Genomic DNA, 25,409 nt, shown 5'->3' with positions numbered 1-25,409 from the left:
CGGCAGCCCTGAAGATGGTTTTCCGTGGTTTCCCATTTTCACACCAGGCATATTCTGGGGCTGTACCTTAATTAAGGCCACAGCTACTTCCTTCAAACTCCTCGCCCTTCCTTATCCCACCTTTACCATAAGACCTATATGTGTCGGTGCAATGTAAAGCCACTAGCAAAAAAAAAAAAAAAGCAGAACACCCACTAATATAATGGTCTTTTCATTACCCACATAGCTGATTATCTTATCAAATAATTCTGCATCAGCATCAGCGCTAGCCTTGCCATGGCTATACACCCCAAAAACATCCAGTTGCCTATTATCTTAGAGATATGCCTTACATCTAGAATTTCATGTTTCCCATCTTTAACTTTTCATAACTTACAAATTCTTCTTTCACCAGTATGAATACTTCCCCTCCTATAATTTCTAGTCTGTCTGTATGGTAAATACTCCAGTTCTGTGAGAAAATCTCAATGATCCCTGTTCGACACTCCATGTTACGTGATGTCAGCACATACAAATCCCTAGTTTAGCTGACAAAATTAATTAAAACTCAACGGAGTTCCATTTTCTTTGTCATCTTGTAGAGTAAAAAGGAAAGTCAAAATTGATACTTAGACAGCCCAAATGACATCAAATATTTTATTATTTATTTACAATCTGCTTTACGTCACACCGACACAAATAGGTCTTATGGTGACGACGGAATAGGAAAGGGCTAGGAGTGGGAAGGAAGCGGCCGTGGCCTTAATTAAGGTACAGTCCCAGCATTTGCCTGGTGTGAAAATGAGAAACCACAGAAAACCATCTTCAGGACTGCCGACAGTTGGGTACAAACCTTACATCAAATTAAAATGTCAGCTACATTATTATTATTGGTCATTTTATCTGTTATCTGGGGTCAAGAATAATGAGAATTAAGTCCAGTTTATGCCCGGATAACCTTCTGTTGCAACTCTATGTGGAGGGGTGTATTCACTGTTTTGTGTGTGTGTTTATTATATGCAGATGAAAATGTGTATTAACTCAGTCATAAGCTCCCAGTCAACCAGGCTAGAAGAATTAACATGACAAAAATCCCTTGGTCAGCCAGGAATCAAATCCTGGGTCCTCTCATTCTGTGTAGAAATACTGTCCCGGGCTGAGTAATTATTGTTTTGATACTAGGTAAGTACAATGATTGACTCAAATACCATGGGTGAATGCAGATGACAAATTCCCTGGACGAATATGCATAAACTTCCACTTATTTTGCAATCATATCTACTCTAGGTTTTCCGTCAGCAGTGAACTGAAAGAAGTTTCTTCCACAGGTTTTGGAAGATGCTTGGCATGGGGACTGGCATACATGGCGTTCCAGGGCAGACATATTAAAAACTCTCACTGTTATTCCACGTATCTGCATGCTGCCTATTATTACCATCATGTGCTTATTCGTGCCCACACATCGCTTGGTGCGCCGCTGGCAGTTGCCAATCAACAAGCTACTGAGCAGTGTAGCCTCATACATTGTGTTTCTTATAATTGTATTTCTTGAGTCTAATCTAAGCAAGATTGAGCAGAAACGAGGTCCACCAAATTCAGGTAATTTATTGACCACTTCATCTGTGTTTAGTCTTGTACTATAGCATAGCTACCTTGAGTTGATTCAGCCATGCATTTTATATCTAGTTTCTTTAACCCTAACCAAAATATATTTTATCAGGCAGATAAGGACATGAGAGTATTTGAAGGTGCTAATATTCTGTCTAAAAGTTTCAAAATTCTCTGATAACAGTGAAGAGCAAGAAATAAAGCTGGAAATTCCTAACTTAATGAGCAATTAATGAGACAGGTAATAAGAAGCTTTCAGAAGTACAAAAATAAATGAAGAGAAATTATTTCCATTGCTCTACTGACAGTTCAAATTCTCTTCAGGATATTTAAAATCTCCATTGACAGGAATTCAACCTATAGCCTTGATGCAGATTGAAACTATTTATCCTTTCTATTTTGGTGGATCCTTGGAGGAACACTTTACTCTCATGACATTATTGAAACTCATTTTTTGAGCTGTTTCACTGATAGTATGTAAAAGAGGTAGGGGTGGTGATTTTTTATGCAATAGCAATATTACTCTAAATACTTTACTTCTGCTTTCAAAGAAAATTTGCAGGTAACCTGATTGATGTACTGTAAATGATTCCAGCAACTGTGTTGTCAATTCCTGGCATAGTATATGATCAAAGATCCATCTGTACTAATGGAAGCTTCAGAATCCAACCTTCAACTGATGGTGCCAGCATTATTTTGCCATTTGCTGCTGGATAATACACTGTGGTCTTTATGTCTACTTCGCTCATTGCAGCCGTGAGACACTTAAATGTTGACTTTCAAATTATCTTCCATGGTCTGTAGTGAGGACTTGTGGCACCTGGATGTTATTGAGTGCATGATAGTCACCATGATGTCAGGAACCATCCTTCTTCGGAAATAAGTAGAGAGGACTGGCCCAAAAACTTTGGGAGGGCTTGCAGATTTCCACAACAATTTTCTGAAACTTAGCTTTGACTGCCCGTATTTTTTTTCAAGGGGCAGGGGCGGCCGTATCGTATGTGCTGAGGGGCTGCAGCACATTGTATATTTCAAAATAAATTACTTTAATAAGGTTATCTAGTACAATCAAATACAGTGCATTGAATAAGACGTTATTCAAAGAACAGGAAATTATTCAACTCCCCTCACAATCAGGTAAGTTGTCATGCGCCTCACTCCGGAGGCTGTGCGTAAACAGCTCAGTGAAAATTTGTTAAGATTTTTGCCAGAAAGCAGGAACTCTGCCTATTGCGCATGCGTACCCAACTCTTCCGATCTGCTGTGGAAAGAACAGCCAAGACCTCACTTGCTAGTGATTCTGCGTTTGATCACAGAGAGGCAGCACTGATCAGTGATCACACTTGCATTTCGACCGAAACAAGAGCGTGGCACCCTCTGGATTCAGTGATAGTATTAAGAGGGAATCGCTCAAAACAAACGGGAAAACAAAATACTGTAGAGGAAGGCATCAGCTGTTCCCGCCAGATCTTTTAATACTCCCAACTTGCCTATTCCGTAACCACATTTGTAAATCGATGAACGAAAAAAATTGTACTATTTATGTTGTCAAAATAAGGACACGATGTTTTTATTTTCTTTAATTACAAAATGCCTAGTTCATAAATGTCACTATAGCACATAACATGTATTTTGCATTACTGCGTTGCTGGTTTTATTTCAGTGCTTTTAGTAACATTGAGAAGTTCTGTTTTTGCGCACTCACACAAAGTGTTTCTGAGTTTGTGAATGTTTTGTCGATGCAGGTGTTATTGTATGCTTAATTAGTTTTGTATGAGGAACGTGTGTGTGTTGAGGTTAGTTGAGTGTTAGTTCAAAATGGAAAACTCAGTGGAGAGCCTCTTGAAAAGAAGATTTTCAACCAGAACTCTGGAAGAAAAAATTAAGGTAAAGAAGTTAGGTAGACCTACCCCAGACTTAGATATTGCTCAGAAAAGCATATCTAATAAAACTCCATACACTAGAAAATTTAATAGAAAAGTGTATAAAGACGAATGGGTGTGCGGATGCGAGAATAGAAATGCCCTTTTCTGTTTTCCATGTTTGTGTTTTGGCAATAGTGATTCTTGGGGAACAGTGGGTGTTAAAGATCTTGGACATCTAAACGCTTTAATTAAGAAGCATAATGACAGTGAGAAACACATTCATAATTCTTTAAACTTAAGTTTTTAGGAAGGGTTAATATTGCAACATTTTTAAGCCGTGCTTATCACGAAGAAAAAGAAAAGCACAATCAACAAGTTGAAAAGAACAGGTATGTGCTATCAAGAATTGTAGACTGCATTAAGTTTTGTGGTGAGTTTGAATTAGCTTTAAAGGGACACGATGAAAGTGATAGTTCCGACAATCCTGGTGTTTTCTTGGGCTTGGGAGATTTAATTTCTAGCATAGACAGTGCAGTAAAGGAGCACATTGAATCTAATAGAGTTTTCAAAGGGACCTCAAAAACCATCCAGGACGAGCTGTTGGACTGCATGCTTGAGACCTGCAAAGAAGTGATAGCAGAAGAAATACAGCAAGCAAATTTTGTTAGTGTAATGGCCGATAAAACTACCAATATTTCAGAGCAGACGCAGTTAGTGTTGGTATTTCGGTATAAAAATGATGGTATTCCATACGAACGATTTTGGGGCTTCTTTAAACCAGAAGGTCAGGATGCGGATGCTCTTGCATCATGCATTTTAAGTGAAATGAACAACATGTTTAAAAGTACACCGCACAAAGTTATTGCGCAGACATACGACGGGGCATCAGTAATGAGTGGTGATAAAGGTGGAGTGCAAGCAAAGATAAAAGCCTACTATTCCAACACACATTACATCCACTGCTATGCACACCAGCTGAATCTGACAATGGAATATGCTGCTTAGCAGAATCAGTCAGCTAGGGTGTTCTTCGCTCACCTTTCAGCATGTCCTGTTTTCTTTTCAAAGTCGCCGCAACGGATGTCTGCTTTAGAAGCAGTGGCAGCTCGAAGAATTCCAATGGGACCAGCGACTAGATGGAATTTCAGGTCGTGCACCGTAAATATGGTGTACGAACAAAGCAATTCCATAAAAGAGTGTTTATTAATGTTGGAGAAAACCCCCCATGCCTTGAAGCAAACGGGCTTCGTTGCAGCTTAGAAGATGAGGAGTTTATCTTTTGGATATCATTCATAAAATGATGCCACATGTGGACATAATATACAACCAGTTGCAGTCAAAACAGCTGATGCTGTAAAAATAAAATATGCTGTGTCACACTTCATTCAAGTGATAAACAAAATAAGAGAATCAGTAGAAAACATTGCCAGTACTTCTGAAGGAACGTGTGCTTCAGAAAACAAGCGCAGAAAACTATCATGTTGGCGTACTGATGCCAAGGAAGTGTGCGATAGAATAACACGTGAGACCCGTGATTGCTTCCAAACCTTGGATCACCTGGAAGCAGCAAAATTGTTAGAGTCCACCAACTTTGAACGGTTTTCTAAAATGTTTCCGGATAAAGAACTTGATGTGACTGTCCAGACCTATAGCATGGTGGAAAAGAAAAGCTCAGAATGGAGCTGTTGGTTCTGTATTGTGGGCCAGATTTTAAGAATATTGGTGGGGCAGTTCCACTTCTGCAGTTTATAATTTCTAGTAATCTGCAAGGTACATTCTGCCAAATAACTAAGCTTCTGAAGATATTAGTAACAACACCCATGACTACTTCAGAGCCTGAGAGATCTTTCTCATCACTGAAGAGTATCAAGACCTTCCTGTGGAACACCATGTTACAAGAAAGACTAAGTGCCCTCACAATGCTTTCCATTGAGAAGAAGATGGTCTCCAGCATGGACGGGTTCAACGCCAGGGTGATCGACAAATTCTGTAGCAAGAAGGAGCAACGTATGGACTTCATTTATCATCACTGAGTGAGTTTTTCTATATGTTTCTAAATATTTTTATTTTGTGGGGGTGGGGGTGCAAATGGGTTACAGCACACAACTGATTTTATGCACCAGCCGCCACTGTCAAAGGACAATCTCTCTTCCTTTGCTATAACTACAGTGTGCATGACACTGATTCTACATGGTAATGTTGTTGGGTCAATAAGTTTTCTGTGTTTTAAATCAACTAATAGGCTGTAATGGTGAATAAAATTGGCTCTAGTACATTGTGACCTAAACGTTCCACGAAGAGTTCTAGTGTAATCCTAGGTTAAGTGTTCCTCCATACGTTCTAATAGATGTTCCAAGTAATGTTTCCAAATGCGTGCTTGGTGACGGTCAGTTTATGAGGGGTACTTACAGTTTTCATAATGAGCGAGAAATGTTTCTTGAAGAATGGGAACTGCTGCTTGAATACCAAGAGATGTCTTATGAGGAATGGGAGTTTGATAGATGTTCACTAATAGCGCATGTGAGTTAGAAGATCTGTGTTTCCATGCGAGAAACACAATCACAATTGACCTGTCATTTGATCGACAGAATTTGATGGTGCTGGTTGAATATGTTGTGAATAAAAATCTGAACCTGTGAGTAAGATGTCTGCAATTTTATCCATCATAGGATTTAATGTCTCCAGATCATCCTTACTTGCAATTAATATGGACAGTGCTGTTTTCAAATGAAAACAGTCTTTTGGGTGCTGGCCAATGCTCTTTGTGCCCTCCTTGCCTTCTGACGTCTTAAATGGTTGGATTAAACATGATTTGAGGTCTGGAAATTATGTAGAACTGATTGACCACATTAAAAAGAACTGATATTAATTTGGGTACATCAACCTCCAAAGAATCTATAACATGATTGAATTTGGTATGTTTATATATTTTTTATTCCAACTGTGGAAAATTCTGTTACAATGAACCCATACCTTAATATTTTTTCTCTGGAGAGTGGGGGATTTTTACGGAAACTCGTCCAAGTTCAGCTTTTTTGTTCAGATGAATAATCTTGTTGTTCTCATTCATATTCACTATTATAGCTACTGTACTTTCTATGTTTCACTCCAATATAGCCACTAAAATGATTGTTTGTTCACTTCAGTGGCATGTTCAAATCATGTCAGGTGTTACCAGTATGATTATTTGATAACAAAAATTGTATACAGGAGTGCAATAAGTTTAATTTGTACTTAACTTCAGTTCATACAATGTGTTCAAATAATTCATGGAATAATCAAAACAAATGTTAAAAATAAGATGGATGAAGTGTGCAATGCAGCTCTATAGAAAAGTTCAAAGAATATAAATGTCATTCATGGCCACCACAATGTAAAACAAATACAAGGTGTCTGGTTAAAGGTAATATAATAATATAAAATTTAATAAGTTGAGAAGTAGTGGAGATATTTACTTGCGGTTTGTTTCTACAAGTAGGGTGACTCAAAATGTTTGTTTACATACCTAATAAACCTTGATATGTGCACCATTAGTGCCGCGACAGACATCTAATCGGTATTCCACTTCTCTCCAAGTGTTCTGCAGCATTGTAGGTGTAACATTTGTGATAGTTGCACTAATGTGATGATGCAGATCTGGTAGATCACGAACTGGTGTCTGGTACACTTGATTCTTGACAAAACCCCACAGGAAAAAATCAAGTTGCATAATGTCGGGGCTTCTAGGGAGCCAAGTAATTGATGGACTATCTCTCCCAATCCAGCGATCTGGGAACTCACGATTCAAGAAATCCCTCACAACTTCCGCATAATGGCATGGTGCACCATCTTGCTGAAAGATCACGTCACGAGGAAGTTGTGGCACAACATGCTGCTCCAACAAGTCTAGGTAACATGTTCCATTAACTGTAGGCTCCGCGAAGAAGAATGGGCCAATAACCCTGTCCTCCAACAATCTACACCACACATTCACTTCAACTCTATCACTATGTGGGGAGGTTCAGATCCCCATATGCGGCAATTGTGCTTGTTTACCGTCCTGGAAATATGGAATGTAGCCTCGTCTGAGAATCAGACCGAATCAAGGAGTGCGTCGTTTCCATCAGTTTTTGCCAAAATTGTCTCCGCAAATGCCTTCCGTAGCAGCCTGTCCTGAGGTTTGATTTTCTGACAAAGCTGAAGTTTGTATGCCCGTAGGCGCAACCTTTTGTGGACGACATCGTGTACTGTAAAACAAGGTCCCAGATTCTTGAAGGTGCCTGTCCCATTTCATGATTGTTACGTAAGTGGGAACATCATCAGTTGGTAACAGTCCATACTCGCGCCAAAATCTACGTTGTAATAGTGTAATGGATTTTATCTTCGCGAGTGAAAGCACACAGAACACCTTCTGCTGTGGAGACCACATGGTTACTGGCGTGCTTCTCATGAACAATGCAGTTACGCGCATGCGCATGTGGTACCACTGCCATGACAAGCAAACAGAGAAAACATTTTGAGTTACTCTAGTTGTAGAAACAAACCACCAATAAATATCTTCATTATTTCTCAAGTTATTCAATTTTATATTATTATACCTTTAACGCAGACACCTTGTATAAAATATATATACAGTACAGGTATGTACTTTTTTGTCTATGATTTCCTTCAAAAGTGTCACTGTTTTACGAACATGACTTAAGTTAATTTCATATATTTTATTTTCCTGATTTTATATATTTGTTCTTTCTTTGCATGGTGTGATTAGCTCAGTGACTTAGCTTCCAGCTTTGCACCTGAAAGCTCATGTACAAATCCCACTCGATCCTAAGTTGGAATTTTCATCTCAAATATCATGTGGTGTCACAAACTCCCAGCCAAAACCAAAATGAGCCTAGGTGGCTCCAGACACCTCAGAAATAATTGGGATAAGCTAAAGAACATTAAAAAAAATACATTTGTACTTCCTTCCTTCCTTCCTTTCTTTCTTTCTTTCTTTCTTTCTTTCTTTCTTTCATTAGTCTACATCAATTTAAAATAATGGACAAGTTTATTTATACTTACAGTATTTTAATTTCACATGTTTTGAGGTCTGGAAATCATGTAGAACTGATTGACCACATTAAAAAGAATTGATATTAATTTGGGTACATCAGCCTCCAAAGAACCTATAACATGATTGGATTTGGTACGTTTATATTTTTTATTCCAACTGTGAAAAATACTGCTACAATGAACCCATACTTTAATATTTTTTTTACTCTGGAGGGTGGGAGGATTTTTACGGAAACTCGTCCAAGTTCAGCTTTTTTGTTGGGATGATTTATCTTGCCGTTTTAATTCATATTCACTATTATAACGGGTAAACCGAGTCGATCAGTGTGGAAGGATCTCCAATCCGTCATTAAAGCAAGTCATACCAATATAAATGGTCCGTTATTGGACATTATAAATTTTCCAGCTAACTCATTCCTGGTTGCCAGCGTTTCGCCCTCGTATGCTAGGCTGGGCTCATCAGTTGGTACCTAGCACACCTACCAAGACGCTGGCTAGTGCATACTGTGGAGGCCACTGCGTAAGTGCCAATGCACCATGAGACACTCTGTCCCATTATAAAAAATTAATGCCTGCTTGGCCATCAGATGATATAGATGTTGATTCCCATAGGGAATCTGAAATATTTGTTCCGAATGAGTAAATTTATAATACCAATATAAATGGTCCGTTATTGGACATTATAAATTTTCCAGCTAACTCATTCCTGGTTGCCAGCGTTTCGCCCTCGTATGCTAGGCTGGGCTCATCAATTGGTACCTAGCACACCTACCAAGACGCTGGCTAGTGCATACTGTGGAGGCCACTGCGTAAGCTAATTGTAGCCACCGACAGTGCCAATGCACCATGAGACACTCTGTCCCATTATCAAAAATTAATGCCTGCTTGGCCATCAGATGATATAGATGTTGATTCCCATAGGGAATCTGAAATATTTGTTCCGAATGAGTAAATTTATAATACCAATATAAATGGTCCATTATTGGACATTATAAATTTTCCAGCTAACTCATTCCTGGTTGCCAGTGTTTCGCCCTCGTATGCTAGGCTGGGCTCATCAGTTGGTACCTAGCACACCTACCAAGACGCTGGCTAGTGCATACTGTGGAGGCCACTGCGTAAGCTAATTATAGCCACCGGCAGTGCCAATGCACCATGAGACACTCTGTCCCATTATAAAAAATTAATGCCTGCTTGGCCATCAGATGATATAGATGTTGATTCCCATAGGGAATCTGAAATATTTGTTCTGAATGAGTAAATTTATAATACCAATGGTTTAGAGAAAAGAACTCACAAAAAATAACTAGATATGGTTGGGGCAGCAGAAAGACAAAGACAATGATTGATCTAATTCTGGTGGAGATAGAGAAACCTAGACAAGTGGAAGGTGTGACAGCAATGCTAAGAGCAGATTTCGAAGGAGACCATAAAATAGCCAAATTAAACTTGGTAAAATAACGAAGTTAACAGAAAAAAGGGAAAGAAAAATAAAGGGATGGAAGTTAAAAGAGAAAGAAGTAAGGGAAAAGTTTCAAGAGGATCTGAAGAAAGAAATTCTCAAAGATGATGTGAACAGTGTGGAAGAGGAATGGACATGTTTCAGAAATGGATTTGTAAAGTGTGCAATAAACACGTGTGGAAGACTATCAAGGAGGAAAAAGGAAAAGGAGACTCCTTGGTGGAAGAGCAGGGTAAAGGAAGCAGTTAAAGAGAAACAAATGGCTTGGAGGAAGTGGATAAGCAGCAAAAGTACAGAGAATTGACAGAAATATAAACAAGCCAAAAAGGTATATAAGGAAATAGTACAAGAAGAGAAACTTCAGTACTGAATACCATGTACTACTTCTATTCTGCTTTGACAAGATGTCCCCCAGAATGAAAAATTTCCCGTTTTCACATGAGCAGCAGGTAGAACTGTTACTGAACCAGATACCTTAATCTGTTCCAAGCAGTATTAGACTGAAAACCTCAATCAGATGTACAGTACAATCTCGATAATCCAGCGGTTGTTTAGTCCGGCGCTCTCGGGAAACACGTATCATATTGTCTGCCTTCCTTCCTCCCTTCACTATCTACTCATTCTGTACGCCACTTTTCGGCCATTAGCTCTTTCACCATTGTTATCAAGTTTACAACCTAGTGTATACAGTAGTACGTACTGTACGTATGTGTAGGTACTGTATTTTGTAGTGTGTTTATCTAGTGCCATTACCTATAATGTCGACCAAAAGAAAGCACATGACTTTAAGTTTGTGTCAAAAACAAGAGATAATAATTAAACTTGACAAAGGAGAAGCCATGGCAAATCTATCACAGACTTATGGTGTTGGACGATCTACAATCTACAACATCAAAGTCAACCATGATAAAATCCTGGAGTACGTTAGGAGTGCTGAGGGAGACTTGAAGGGAAGAAAGATAGTTAAAACAGGTGAGTGTCCTGAAATGGAAAATGCTTTATTCACTTGGTTTATGCAAGAGTATGCCAGGCACACGCCATTATCAGGTGACATTCTTTGTGAAAAGGAAAAATATTTTTTATGAAAAAATAATGAAAAAGGACAATTTTCGGACTAGCAATGGCTGGCTTGATAATTTTAAGAAAAGATTTGGGATTCGTTTCTTAACTGTCAGGGGAGAAAAATTGTCTAGTGATGTTTCGGCCATTGGCCCTTTTCAGAAGAAATTTGAATTAAAAATCCAAGAATTGGGTCTTCTGCTAGAGCAAGTTTACAACGTGGATGAAAGTGGTTTATTCTGGAGGATGTTACCACATAAGACCTTTGTACACTCTTCTGAATAAAGTGCCCCAGGAAGGAAAATGTCAAAAGACAGATTGACATTCATGTCTTGTGCAAATTCCACTGGCACACATAAACTTCCGTTAGTTACTGGTTGTAGGAAAAACCAAGCATCCAAGGGCATTTCAAAATGTATCTCACTTACCAGTCACCTATAAAAACCAAACCAAAGGATGGGTTACCCGAGATGTTTTTACCGAATGGTTCAAGCAAGATTTTATACTAGCTGTAAAAAGATTTTCAAAAGACCACAATTTACCTCCTAAAACTTTGCTACTTCTGGATAATGCTCCTAGACACCCTAAAGAAGAGGATCTACATTCTGAAGACAGGCAAATTCAAGTCCTCTACATGCCTCTGAACATGACACCACTCTTGCAGTCCATGGACCAAAATGTAATCCAGCAAATAAAAGTTAATTACAAAAAATCGCTCCTTTCTGATATAATAAAACAAACTGATGGAGTAATAAATTTTTTGAAAAAAACAAACATTAGAGACATCATTTTTAATCTATCTCACAGCTGGAACAAAGTTAAAAGTGACACTATCCAGTGTTCGTAGAAAAAGGTTTGGCCAACATAACCTGCTTTCAATTCTGAAAACATGGTTGACCATTCTAAAGATGATAACTCTTCTTTACAATTGACTTCCCCGTTTTTGCAAGAGTTTTCTAACAAATGTAAAGTGGATGTTATCCTGACAAATGAGGAAATCACTGATTGGCTTCAAGGGACAAGCGAGGAAAATTTTCAGTCCCAGTCTGATGAAGAAATCCTCAGCCAAATTCGATCCCCGGATAACGAATCTAATGATGACTTGGAGGTTTTGACTCGGCAAACTGTGACCAAGAGCAATACAATGACTGCTCTCAATGTCTGCACTCAATGGACAGAAGAAAATGGCATTGCAAGTGATGATGTCCTGATGCTTAAACAGTTACAAGAGTGCATTTTTGATAAAATTGTTTAAATCAAAGAAACAAAAAACAATCAATGATTATTTTTCATAGCCAAAACCTGTATAAGTATTATTTTTTCCAGAAATAGAAATGTTCTGTACTTATCTGTAAAATTGTATTTTTTTACTCCCGATAATCTGGAATTTTTTGATAATTTGGTGGTTTCCTGGTCCCATATATGTCAGATTGTCAAGATTGTACTGTACCTTAATGAAGACTAGCAGATCTGACAGCTATGCATTTTCATTTCTGTTAACTATTAAGTATGTTCCCAATAGCATTGCCATGAGAGAAAAAGGGAGCAATTTCTGTCTTATCTGCTGTCTGAATTCTTTGTAAACATGCTCAGAACTTCAGACACCTGTTTTCAGTGATGAAAAACAGGACCATCTGAAATGGAATTTATTTTTTTGCTAGTGGCTTTACGTCGCACCAACACAGATAGATCTTATGGCAATGATGGGATAGGAAAGACCTAGGAGTTGGAAGGAAGCGGCCATGGCCTTAATTAAGGTACAGCCCCAGCATTTGCCTGGTGTGAAAATGGGAAACTACGGAAAACCATCTTCAGGGCTGCCGAAAGTGGGATTCGAACCCACTATCTCCTGGATGCAAGCTCACAGCCGCGCGCCCCTAACCGCATGGCCAACTCACCCAGTATGGAATTTATTAACCCTCTAACTTTTTCTTTCCTTTATGTTGTTTCAAATATCTCTATTTTCATTTATTAAATTTAATATTTAATACAAACATAGGTTATAGCGAATTATGATTTTCAAACTCATTCTCAAAACATGTTTTTAATAACCTATATTAAAAGCCCAAATAAATTGCTGTAAATAAATGGATATTTCATGAACACCTTTTAAAAAATTTCAGTGGCTGTGCTAAAAATGTTACAATTGAAAAAAAGACACTTTTAAATTTTAAAAAACACATTGGAAGGCAAGACATATTACACTTTAAAAATATTAATTTAGAAACAAAACATACATTCTTTTGTAATACCGCATTAATCCTTTTCAAATGTTAGTTGCCGTATAATGTACATTGAAGTAAGGAACAATATACATCACAGTCTGTTAACATATACGGTATTTTGATTCCCTTTTTATCTTCTTCTTTGCACTGTGACGAGAATTTGTCTTAGAATTTAAATATATATACCACCTTATGGCTAATTAGGTATCTATCTACACTAAATATTTACAAAGATGCAGCAAAACATATGGTATCAAAAACTTGCATAGAGAAACTTTATTTTACAGGAAGATACAAGGTCACACAGTAGAAGGACACTGATACGCATCACTATTCAACATAGTCTTCCTTGTTGTGCAAGCACTTTTTTTTAACGTTACAACGAGGTATTGAAGAAATTTGTATCCAGTCTCTCAAGCCACGTCATGACAGCATGTGAATGGCCATATCATTGTTGAATTGTTCCCCACCCAGGTGCTTCGTCAACAGTCTGTAGAGATGGAAATCACTGGATGCCAGGTCAGGGCTATAGGGAGGATGGACCGGATGGTTGATTTCCTCACCAGAGGAGCAACAGTGAATGTTGCCAGTTACTATCACACACACTGGAACAATTGCAGGTTGCAATTTGCAGAAAAGAACCTAGACTTCTCTCAACAGGCGATGTGTTCTGCACAGCAACTCCAAACCACATGCACCAACAACACAGGTGAATTGTTACGGTGCTTCTAGTGGGCAGTACTGGACCATCCTCCCTACAACCCTGACCTTGCACCCAGTAGGTTCCCTCTCTCTTTGGATCATTGAAGTAGCACCTTAATGGTAAGCAATTCAACGACAATACAGCCGTTCAGCATGTTGTCATAATTTGGCCAAAGGGACTGGATGCAAATTTCTTTGAGGCCTTGGTGTACCATTGGAACAAGTGCTTGAACAAGAATGGTGATTATGCTGAATAGTAATGCGTGTAAGTGCCTTACTGCTCTGTCTCATGATACCTACCTGCAAAATAAAGTTTCTCGATGCAAGCTCTTATTAAGTTACCTTATTTTTTGAAGATACCAGGTATAATCGAGGTTATAGGTTTATTTACTGCATACTGTTAAGTTGCCTGAATATTCTTGGGGTTTTTACTCTTTGTAAAAATGAAAAGCCTGAGGTGTTAATAATATGCTCTGCAGTCAGAAATTATAAACACAGAGAAAAATGGATTATTATCTGAGGCAAGTTTATACGAATTAGTTCTGCAATGTAATTGGTTCCTATGGTATCCCCTTCTGGATGAGAGTGATAGAATAACACCTTACAGCAGCTTCTGCCTGTCTTTAGAGGTGACTGAAAGGGGCCCCAGGGGCTCTAAACTTTGGAGCTTGGGTTGGCAACCAGAGCACCTTTTAGCTGGCATTGCTTCCACTTACTTGTGCCAGGCACCTCACTTTCATCTATTCTGTCTGACCTTTCTTGGTCAACTCTTGTTCTTTTACAACCCTGACAGTATTAGAGCATTCAAAGCCAGGGAGTCTTTCATTTCCAAACCCTTAGTGGCCCTTGTCTTTCTTTGGCTAATACATTCATTTTTTTGAAATGCTGGTTCCCTTCCATTTTTTCTCTCTGCTTAGTGTTTTATAGAGGATGGTTGCCTAGCTGTACTCCCTCTTAAAATAATAATCACCACCCCCACCACATTGCTGTGGCATTATATATGGAAATATAGAAAAATACGGTACAGTTGTAGCTGCACAAAATAATGAACTTCAAAATTATCATATTGAAATATACATTGGTAGTATACATTTCACTCTTAACTGTCAGCTGAAAGTATCTAGGAACAGGAATTTATCCAGTTCTGGATGGATTTGGAAAGCACCATAACATTAAGATTGGTTCATTAAGAAAAGAGACAGATTAAGTAATGAAACCAAATTTAACATCCAGTACTGTCAGTAAAACACTCTCTTAAAAAATTCCTTACATGGATGTATAGCCATAGCTGAAGCTAGGAAGAGGGTGAAATTGGCAGGAATATTTCAACATCGTTGTATTCTACTCGTAGATAATTAAGCTTCTAACATTTCAATGCCAGAAGAATAATTTACATCCTCTTTATGACTTGAAGGAGGAAAGATGATCCAGTAGTTTTTCTTACTTATGCCATCCTTGTCACTTTCATCTTTTGCTATCTGACCTCCACTGGTAAACTCCTGTTTTCTTCATTCCTTTTTGTGGTCTTTCTTTTCCAAATACTTTCACTTTCCAAAGGGTCAGGTTTCTTTTTTTCCTGTCTAATTAGAGTTATACTTAGGTTTGGTACATAAGAATGGTCAAAATCTGGGGCATATTAAACAAAATTAGAGAAACATGTGTAAACGAACCTGATTTGTGTCCTATATCCTATACATAAAATAAATTCTTCTTCAGTCTTAAAATTTGACCAGTTTAATAATGTCAATAAAAAACATTGTCATGATCATCTGGTTATGGTTAAATCAACTGCTTATTTTGTTGCAGGTCTTGAACCAATATTGGTGGTCTATGTAGTAGCTTTTGTCTGGAGATCAATACGAATGTACATAATTCAGGGGCCAAGGCGTTTCTTCACTGTTTTAAGTAACTGGTATGTATATTTTAAAACTAGCCATTTCAGTAACCTAGTCTCCCTCACCTGCCAAAACCACTCTGACCTAACTTCCACATTTTCTACAAAGTAATTGAATTGCAAAGCATGCATGACCTGTCCATTCCAGCTCCATGATCACAAGACTGAGTTCTGCTTCATTAGTAGAGTGTGTAATTGAAGAGCCTTCTTCATTTCCAAAACCTGAGAAGCTGTTCCACCCTGCACAGCTCTTGGTACTATTCTATCTGTTGCTGTGTCTACTTACTTGCTTGTGTCAGGTGTAGAGAAGTCTATCTATAAATAGGATTTTATTTTAATGTACAAAGTTTGTAGCAACTCTAAAATATTACACCTTGAGGAAAGAGATATGTGACTTGTAAATGACTTCAATAATTACAAAATTTTGGGTCGTAAGAAGATAAACAATTTGACAAAAAGCAAGCTTGTAGTTTTATGTTGATATCATGATCATAGCCAAGGGACCTTCTGTTTCACCACAAGGATGTGATTTTAAAAATTCCATATGCATTGGCTGGAATTCCAAACATGGACATCTTGGTGAGAAGTTAGCGACTGTGTTACTCGGCTATCATATCTCTACCATAAGAGATTGAGAAAACATTTTACCGGTGTTGTGATGTCTCATCATCACTGAATTATAGTTAAAGTAATTAATGTTAGGCCTATAAATAGAAGGGAGAATTGGATCTCCACCCCCAGCAGGGTTGAAGAATGAAGTAATACTTCAAGTCATCCTTTAGTGATTTAGGGACCCTGGTGGCACAGAGATGTATCAGTGACATCCTGCATTCTCACTCCCATTGCCAATAAGTCCCCCTGATCTGTCCCAGGTATAACACATAAGATCAGTTCAGACGTCAGCTCTATCAGTCTTGATTGCAGGATATCAGAGGCTAGTTACAACAGCTGTGTAACTGCTTGTCTCAGGAGAGCATGTGTCTGTATAGCTTCCTTATGAACCAAATTGGTGCATGTATTCAAATCTGGGAGGGTGTTACATCCTACTGACATGGGACCAGCAAGTATGCATGTACTGGCAACTCCATTGTTCATTTGATCTAATATTGAAATTATTGCATTACGATCACATGACCTTTTAAAATGTACATTCAGCCCCACAAAAACTGGCCGGCAAAGAAATATTTAATTTTACGAATTCTTGAAATGCGAGGATATTCGTAAACTGTGGATAACCAGTAGGCAAAGAGAAGATGCTTGGAATCTTACCACATGTCCAATATGTACATTTGATTTCAAACAAGAGGATTTTAAAAGATTTTTGTGCAGCTGAGTGTACAATTTATTTTCTTTCTGCTAGTATCTGAATGTTTCTCCAACTCAGAATTTTTTTCTCTCTAAGATGGGATAGGAAATGACTGGGAAGAAACCTAACTGTGGCCTTATTTAAAGCACAGCACCAGCATTTGACTGCTGTGATTATGGGAAACCATGGAAAACCATCTTCAGGGCTGCTGATAGCGGGGTTCAAACCCACAAACTCCCGAATACAAGCTAACAGCTACACAGTCTGAATCACACAGTCAACTTGCTCGGTAATGTACAGTTTCATTTCCAGCACTCCATCTAACTGTTTAACTTTTTAATTAGTTATAGTTACATTACACCTCTTCAAAACATTAAGGCAAAATGCAGGTCTAAAAGAATTGATAGATGTGATTGCAGGTATGATTGTATCTGGCAGTTACTGTTCTGTATCACATTCTTATGCTGGATAGCTGCCTATCTTGATGTGAAGAATAAAGGAGAAAGGGACTTGGAACGAAAGTATTGGCATTATCTTGATCCCACACTTATAGCTGAAGGCTTTTTCACTGCAGCAGCTATAATGGCGTTTGCTCGCATCCTTCTTCTGTGCCAGTTGAACTACCACCTCGGTCCACTGCAGGTAAGCAGTGCTCTACATCTTACAGTGAATGAAGGTAACATGTTATGGATGTGTACTCTTAGTTTTAGCATACATTGAGATTATCCAGGGAATAGGACTAATAATAACAATTATGTTATTTATTTTACATCTCACTAACGGCTTTTATGGTTTTCGGAGGTGCCGAGGTGCCAGAATTTTGCCCCACAATAAATCTATCAACATAAGGCTGACATATTTGAGCCCCTTCAAATACCACCGGACTGAGCAGGATCAATTCTGCCAATTTGGGGTCAGAAGGCCAGTGCCTCAACTGTCTGAGCCACTTAACCCAGCAAATACTAACTGTTCATCTAATTATTTTGTAAGGATAAACACAATGGCAGTCCAGAGTGGGAAGGTAGAGCAACAAAAAAGGGGAGAAAGGGACAAATATGAAAATATTATTATTATTATTATTATTATTATTATTATTATTATTATTATTATTATTATTATTATTATTATTATTATTATTATTATTATTATTATTATTTTTTTGTCACATTACTAACAGATGCTTTGCTGTTAAAGTAGTAAGCCGCTTGTTATCGGAGAGAGTAGAACAGGGGACTTCTCAATGTGTTCATATAACTGATGAAATCTGGAACTTCATTATGAAGATTGGAGTTGAATTGAGTGTCTGTAACGATAAGAAAATTGCATGTTTTACTATTGGGAATGAGTGTTATTAAATTAAAAGTGAAAGGCATAGGAATCTATTGACGCAAGTGCGATAACAGGTATAACTTGAAAACAATATTCTCTTGACCATGGGTAACGAATGCAGATATCAAGCTTGAATAATTATTATTTTTATTTTTATTATTATTTTATGATTATTGTTATTGTATGTAGAGCTGTGAAGTGTTACACCCACTTAGTAGTAGTGTTATTATTATTACATCATGTGTACATACAATATGATTGCGTTGTTTTTGAGGTTATGTCATGAAACGTACACTTTATATAGACATTTATATCAGTTCAGTTAATGTAAATACCTGTAAATTAATATTATAATTTATTCTTACCTCTATATATAAATTGTAATCCATAATTGTGAAACACACTATAACTTCCAGAACGGTAATAGGCACGAGAACAACTGAAAATATTCTATACATTATAACCTATGTATTAGACACTCTAGAATTTTCACAAAGATATATTTTTCAATGTAACTTTCTAGAAGCCTTGCTAGGCGCATATATGTAAGAAGACAATCTTGACGGAAAAAGTTAGTTGTCGTTTAGTAGAGGTATGGTGTAGCAAGTATATATCCCGGGCTGACATGCAATATTTGCAGTCACCATATGAAATACGCAGTCATTTGTTTTCAACTGTGTTTCAAAGTTGTAATCTCCATGTGCAGCGATTGGTAGTTTTTTTAAATAATGGCGGCTTTGTTGATATTATCAAAGTGAAGTGTTTTATTGTGATACTGTGATTAAGGTTATGTGTGTGTTAATTTCTGAATATGTATGAATAAAATTAATTGTACCAACTGACAGCATCTTGTGTGAATCTGTCTGGATACGTTACTATCACTTACCCCATTGTCTCTCTCGCAGTTAGCTTGTCTCGGTGACACTACTTGACCGACTAGCTGTGAGTGAGCCTGAATGCCTCGTGTTTTATCTATGGTGGAGGGCAGGTAGGGGAAGGGGCGGACGGTGTATTGGCTGGTCTTGGAGGAGTATTCATTTGTGGTTGGGACTTTTTTATGAGAAGATTTATTGATGTTTAAAAAATTCACTCCTTTTTTTTCATTATTTTTAGTAATTGTGGAATTAAATCGTATAGTGAGGTTTTTGTGTCTATTGTGTCATTCAAATTAAGGTTTTTATTGAAGTATTGGTCTATTAAACTGTAGATGTTTTCATATTAATTCATTAGTTTACCTTTTCTTAAGGCGACACACCGGAGATAAAAATATATTTTTACCTAATGCATGGATTTTCACAAAACTTTGTGGGAATATCACATACATAAAAGTACAGGTATCACTAACATTTCTTTCATATACAATTAATAGTTTTTCCAAAAAATATTTTCTTTTGAAATTTTTAATCCCATATTTTCATGAAATTTAATTAACATCTTAATTTAAATTTGTAATTACTGTAGGTAGATAATAATTCCTTTAAAAGCACTATGTATCAATTTTTCTGTACATAATTTATATAAGGAGATATATTGTATTAAAATTTGTAAAATGTTTACGTTCTAAAATTTTTGACTTAAAAATCCCTACTATTTCGAAAAATTCTGCAATCAAAAATTCCATATGTAGGTTTCTTAATATAGCTGTGATACATATACCGTACAAATTTTGTTACATTTGGCAGAATATTATGGCAGAAAAATGGTATTTAAATGTAAAATTACAATTGGCAAACAAAGCATTATTACAGTGATAAATTGTTTGAATTCAGTGGAATAACTTCATGACAAGAAAAAAGAAACTCAATCCTTTCAATTTCAGTCTTAAAAAAAATTCACCAGAATGATCAAAATATCGACTTTTTATCTCCGGAGTGTCGCCGTAAGTTTCTTAGTACTGTTAAATCCTGATCTATTGTTGTGAAAGTGTGTCCTGTTTCTTTCATGTCTGCACTCATAGCTGAATATTTATTATGTTTATTAGCATTGAAATGTTCTAAATATCTTGTTGAAAAACTACGTCCAGTCTGTCCGATATACGAGGTGAAACAGTTAGAGCACGTTAGCTTATAAATTCCTGAACCTGAATATTGATCATTATCCAATTAAAAAAACGGTGGTGTAAAAACAAATTTTGATTGGTGTTCTGTGTTTTAAATTTGATTTTTATGTCTCATTAAATTGATTTGCTATCTGATATATACTTAGATCGAGTCATATGTCATGGCAACTATTTTTTTTTCTCATGAACAGGAGACAACACAGAAAATCTAAGATATGCATTTGGAAGCGTACGGTATGTACTTGCCTATGATGCCACGAGATGGTGTATGTAAACAACAGTGTGGGTCTAAGCATGCCCCCAAAGTTCAGTGTGTGAGTGAGAGCATCACAAAATAGAATTCAACAAGCAGGAGCAACAATTGTGTATTAAAATAGCAGTTCTCCATGGCAGAAAGGCACGCCAATGCCATGCAGAGCTGAGGGAAGCATTAGGTGTGCATGCCATGCCCTATAGAACAGTGGCGAGGTGGGTGGAGACGTTCAAACAGGGTATAGCATCAACTGCCGATTTGCCTCACCCAGGTCGCCCAGTGTCCGTGGACAAAGATGTACGGATAAAGATGTACTCGCCTTATTTGCCTGATCTGAGCCCATGTGACTATGATCTAATCCCCAAAGTCAAGATGCCATTACGTGGACAACGGTTTGCTAACAAAGAGGACATAGTAACAGCATTTCGGAGAGAGGTGTCACACATTAGCGATACACATGCAGTGAATGGTATTCAGCGCCTGCCCTACCACTGGCAATGCACATTGGAAACCTTGGGTGATTATTTCTAAGGTCTGAAACCAATGGAGACCTGTCCTTTGTACGTAATCTTGTGTATTTGCTGTCTATACCATAATAAAACAAATGTTTACCAATGGCCTGTATTCTGTCACTTTCCTACGAGAATCTCCTGAGGTCAGAATTTGTCTTCAGGCACTATGCATAAGTACATGCCTTATATTTCCAAATGCATATCTTAGATTTTCTGTGTTGTCTCCTGTTTGCAAGAAAAATAATAGTTGGCATGACTTATGACTCGACCCTCATATTAGAGTTATTGTATGTAAATATAGCATATGTAGAATTTTTTGTTTAACTGGAATAAGATTTGACATTAGTTTATTTTTAACTCTGTTAATTATGCAAACCATTTCCAAATTAAATCCATTAAACTTAGCTATGCTCTTGATATATTGTATTTCTTTATTATGTTCTTTGGGCGTGAGGGGTATTTTAAATGCTTTATAGATGAAGCTATAGTGAACTGCTTGTTTGTGTGAGTTAGGGTGTAATGAATTATTTTTAATTCTAATAGGGAAAAATGTTGGTTTACTGTAGATTTGGTATTCAAATTCTTTGTTTTTACATGTAGTAGTGATATCTAAAAGATTTACAGATTTATTGACCTCATCTCCTTTAGTAAACTTTATGTTGTTCTGATCTAAGCTGTTCATGAAGTTCATGATTTGATTAAAATATTAAATTTTGTGCTAGACAATAATTTTTTCACATTTAATTTGAAATTATATCAATAGAAGGGAATATCCATAGGATATCCGGTATCAGGTATTTTAGCAGATATTTATATGGATCATCTAGAATACACTATAATATTATCTAAAATACAAGGCCTAAACTTATGGTTACGATACGTAGACGACACATTTACAATAATAGATCAAGAACTTGACAGTAGTGACAATATTTTAGAATACCTGAACAGTTTAGATCAGAACATCAAGTTTACTAAAGAAGATGAGGTTAATAAATTATAAACATTTTATATATCACTACTACACGTAAAAACAACTAATTCAAATACCAAATCTACAGAAAACCAACTTTTCCCCCTATTAAAGTTAAAAGTAATTCATTACACCCTAACTCACATAAACAAGCATAGAGCATTTAAAATACCGTTCACACCCAAAGAACATAATAAAGAAATACAATATATCAAGAGCATAGTCAAGTTTAATGGGTTTAATATGGAAATGGTTTATCGCATAATCAATAAAGTAAAAAATAAACTAATGTCACATCTTATTCCAGTTAAACAAAAAAGTCTACATATGCTACATTTACATTTTTTTATGTGCAGTACATGGTCTAATACAGTAAAAGCTTGATTATCTGTCTTAATGAAGGAGGGAGAAGAAATGGATAATAGGGAAAGACAGATCATCTGCGACTTGGTTTTTCCCTCATATTTTAATGTTATTTTAAAGAAGTCTGCAACTTCCTTCTCAACTTTACTACCAGCAATTTCTTTTCTGATCCACGCTAATTCTCTGGAATAAAATATGTCTGAGAATGAAGTGTCTTCTTACTTTTCCATAAATTGCATGAGAGTTTCTACTGATTCAAGTGCTGTTTTTAGAGGTGTGTGGGATCGCGGTACAGTCTCTTCTTTCTTATCACTGTCACCAACATAGTAGCCTCGCACATAGGGTCATCAGTAGTACTGTAAATAATGTTGTCACTTTTTATTTCATGCCCAGGAAGCATTAAGTATGTGTCCAGCTGCTGATTAAGGTTTTTTTTTGTCTACAGCAATAAACTGGTCATTTTCCTCCACCAGATTTTTATGGTCTTTTGCTAAAACATGTCCACTGTTATTCTTTTCAAAACCATGGAGTTCATCTGCTAGTTCCTCAGTGTCTGAATACAGCTTCCTCCATGATCATATGACTTCCTCATATTTTATCATGTCCCTTGCTCTGTTTTATATTCATTTTCTTTGAAAATCTGAAGCATTGGAACATCTCAAAGTAAGAGGTTTGACAGTTCCCTTCATTAATACTATTATGATGCCTTGATCCATAAGTTGTGGGTTGCCTAGTCAAGGCTGTAAAGGTGTGCTTGATTCACCCTAAATGATATGGGTTTGATTCCCTGTCAGAAAGTAAAAATATTTATGAAACAAGATTTCCACTTCTGGAATAGGACACTGCCCTTTGGTCCATTCAGCCTGCACTAAGAATTAGTACCAGATTAATTCCTGGGAGCAAAGACAGCCAAGCACAGGGTTTACCACTCTATTTCTCTTAATACTGAGGTTATGGAAAGTGGAAGACTTTACCTTCCTCTCCTCCAATGGCCTTCAGGGCTTTGCTTTTGTTGTTCCTCAGGCACAGGTTGAATTAATAATGTTGCATTTGATAGTGTAATGTTTTACGCTGTAGCACGATAGTGCCTAAGTGGAACGAGGGAGTAAGAATATAATACGGTAACATATGATGTTTACACATTACAGTAAGCTGGTCTCAATAAGGGTCCCATTCACTCAACAGATGTAAACATCACAGGTTGTGAATGGCAACTATATCCTCATACAGAGTCTTCTCTTGAATGTGTTTATAAGGGATGTAATGATTTATTATATTCTAGCGGGCATATAGAATTTTAGCTGGGATTACTGATTATTTAAAAATTGGAAAAACCACTAGATAATCCAATGATAGGTTAATTGAAAGGCACTGCAATCGACTTCTCAGGTAAGAAGCCTAATTGACTGTGAACCAACCTCCTCTGCTCTTACCAAGTTAATAAAATCCCAAGCCCTGCGTAGCCTTGGCAATCCTTACAGGTTCACTACAATTAATGATATTAACGGCTTAAAATTATACTTCGTTTCCTATGTTCTCTCCATTATTGACTCTTGTTCTCATATTTGGTCCTCATCTGCTATGACAAACATATCTCACCTAAACAGTGTTATTAACTTGTTTACTTTCGTTGTTAAGAATCACCATCCTGTTTTGAGGAACACAACTAAATCTAACATCTTGAGCTATCTATCTTAGCATACTTGACCTGAGAAGCCATTTACAGTTCTCCGACCTTTGTTACATAAAGTGATCAGTGGCTATATCAAATGCAATATTCTTCCTACATACGTGTATAGGAAAACCCAACATGAAGTTAATGTGGAAGTTCTATATTCCATTAGAAATAATTCCATCCAATTCTCTTTTACAGGTGTCTCTGGGAAAAATGGTGAAAGACATTGCGAAGTTTGTTGTAATCTACTTTTTACTCATTCTAGCCTTTGCTGCTGGTGAGTAGGTAATAATGATATATAATATTGTATAAATGTTGCTGTTCATAAATGTTTGAACCTATTAATAATAATACTTTAATCCATTTGAACCTCATAATAACTATGAGTGGGGGATCGATATATAAATGAGATTTTATTTTTTCTTTAAATTCATTTATTGAAAAACACAAGGCAATTAACATTTATTTTTCCACATAGTTTCCTGCTATGGAAATGCATTTACCCCCAGCGTATGGGCAGTTTTTTGATGCCCTCATCGTAAAATGAACAGGGTCGTGTCACCAGCCAGTTGCGCATGAAGTCTTCTACACTCTCATCATCTTCAAATCGTTGCGGTCCGAACAAATGGAAATTGCAGGGCAATAAGTCTGTGCTGTAAGAAGGATGATCAAGTGTAGTCCAGTGCATTTCCTGTAGCTCAGAGACAGTTAGAGCTGCAGTATGGGGCCACGCATTGTCGTGGAGGATGATGACCTGTCGAATCGGTTGGTCTCGTCTTTTGCAGGGATATGCAACCCTCGCCTTGTTCAACAGCTCGCAGTAGTAAGCAGCATTGATTTTGTGTCGCTCGTGTCCATCTATTGTCATCAATAATGTCTTTAAGCACACGAATGTTTTCATCTGTAATGCTGGTCCGCGGACGGCGATCATGTTGGTGATTTTCCACATGTTCTCATCCTTCCTTGAACTTTTTATGCCAGGCAGACACACGCGTCCTTGACAATGTTTGATCACCAAACTGTGCAGTCAATCTCTGGCAAATTTCCACTGCTGTAACTCCTTCATGAGCAAGAAATTTTATAATTATGCGTTGCGTAGTGGAGGGGTGCA

The 25,409-nt window shown here is 37.2% G+C and overlaps 1 protein-coding gene across 1 annotated transcript in view; it reads left to right on the top strand.

Annotated features, from left to right (window-relative positions):
* The window catches only part of LOC136876163 (short transient receptor potential channel 5), an 89,276-nt gene that overhangs the window by 41,086 nt on the left and 22,781 nt on the right, over window positions 1-25,409 (top strand). The window contains exons 4-7 of the mRNA XM_068228132.1: window positions 1,308-1,578; window positions 15,741-15,846; window positions 17,554-17,776; window positions 24,497-24,575. Of these exons, the coding sequence (XP_068084233.1) occupies window positions 1,308-1,578; window positions 15,741-15,846; window positions 17,554-17,776; window positions 24,497-24,575 (679 nt within the window). The remainder of the gene's footprint in view (window positions 1-1,307; window positions 1,579-15,740; window positions 15,847-17,553; window positions 17,777-24,496; window positions 24,576-25,409) is intronic.

Source organism: Anabrus simplex, chromosome 1 (genome assembly GCF_040414725.1).
Source record: "Anabrus simplex isolate iqAnaSimp1 chromosome 1, ASM4041472v1, whole genome shotgun sequence".
NCBI classification, from domain to species: domain Eukaryota; kingdom Metazoa; phylum Arthropoda; class Insecta; order Orthoptera; family Tettigoniidae; genus Anabrus; species Anabrus simplex.
The sequence above is the reverse complement of the archived record's forward strand: the minus strand, read 5'-3'. Positions and strand labels throughout refer to the sequence as shown.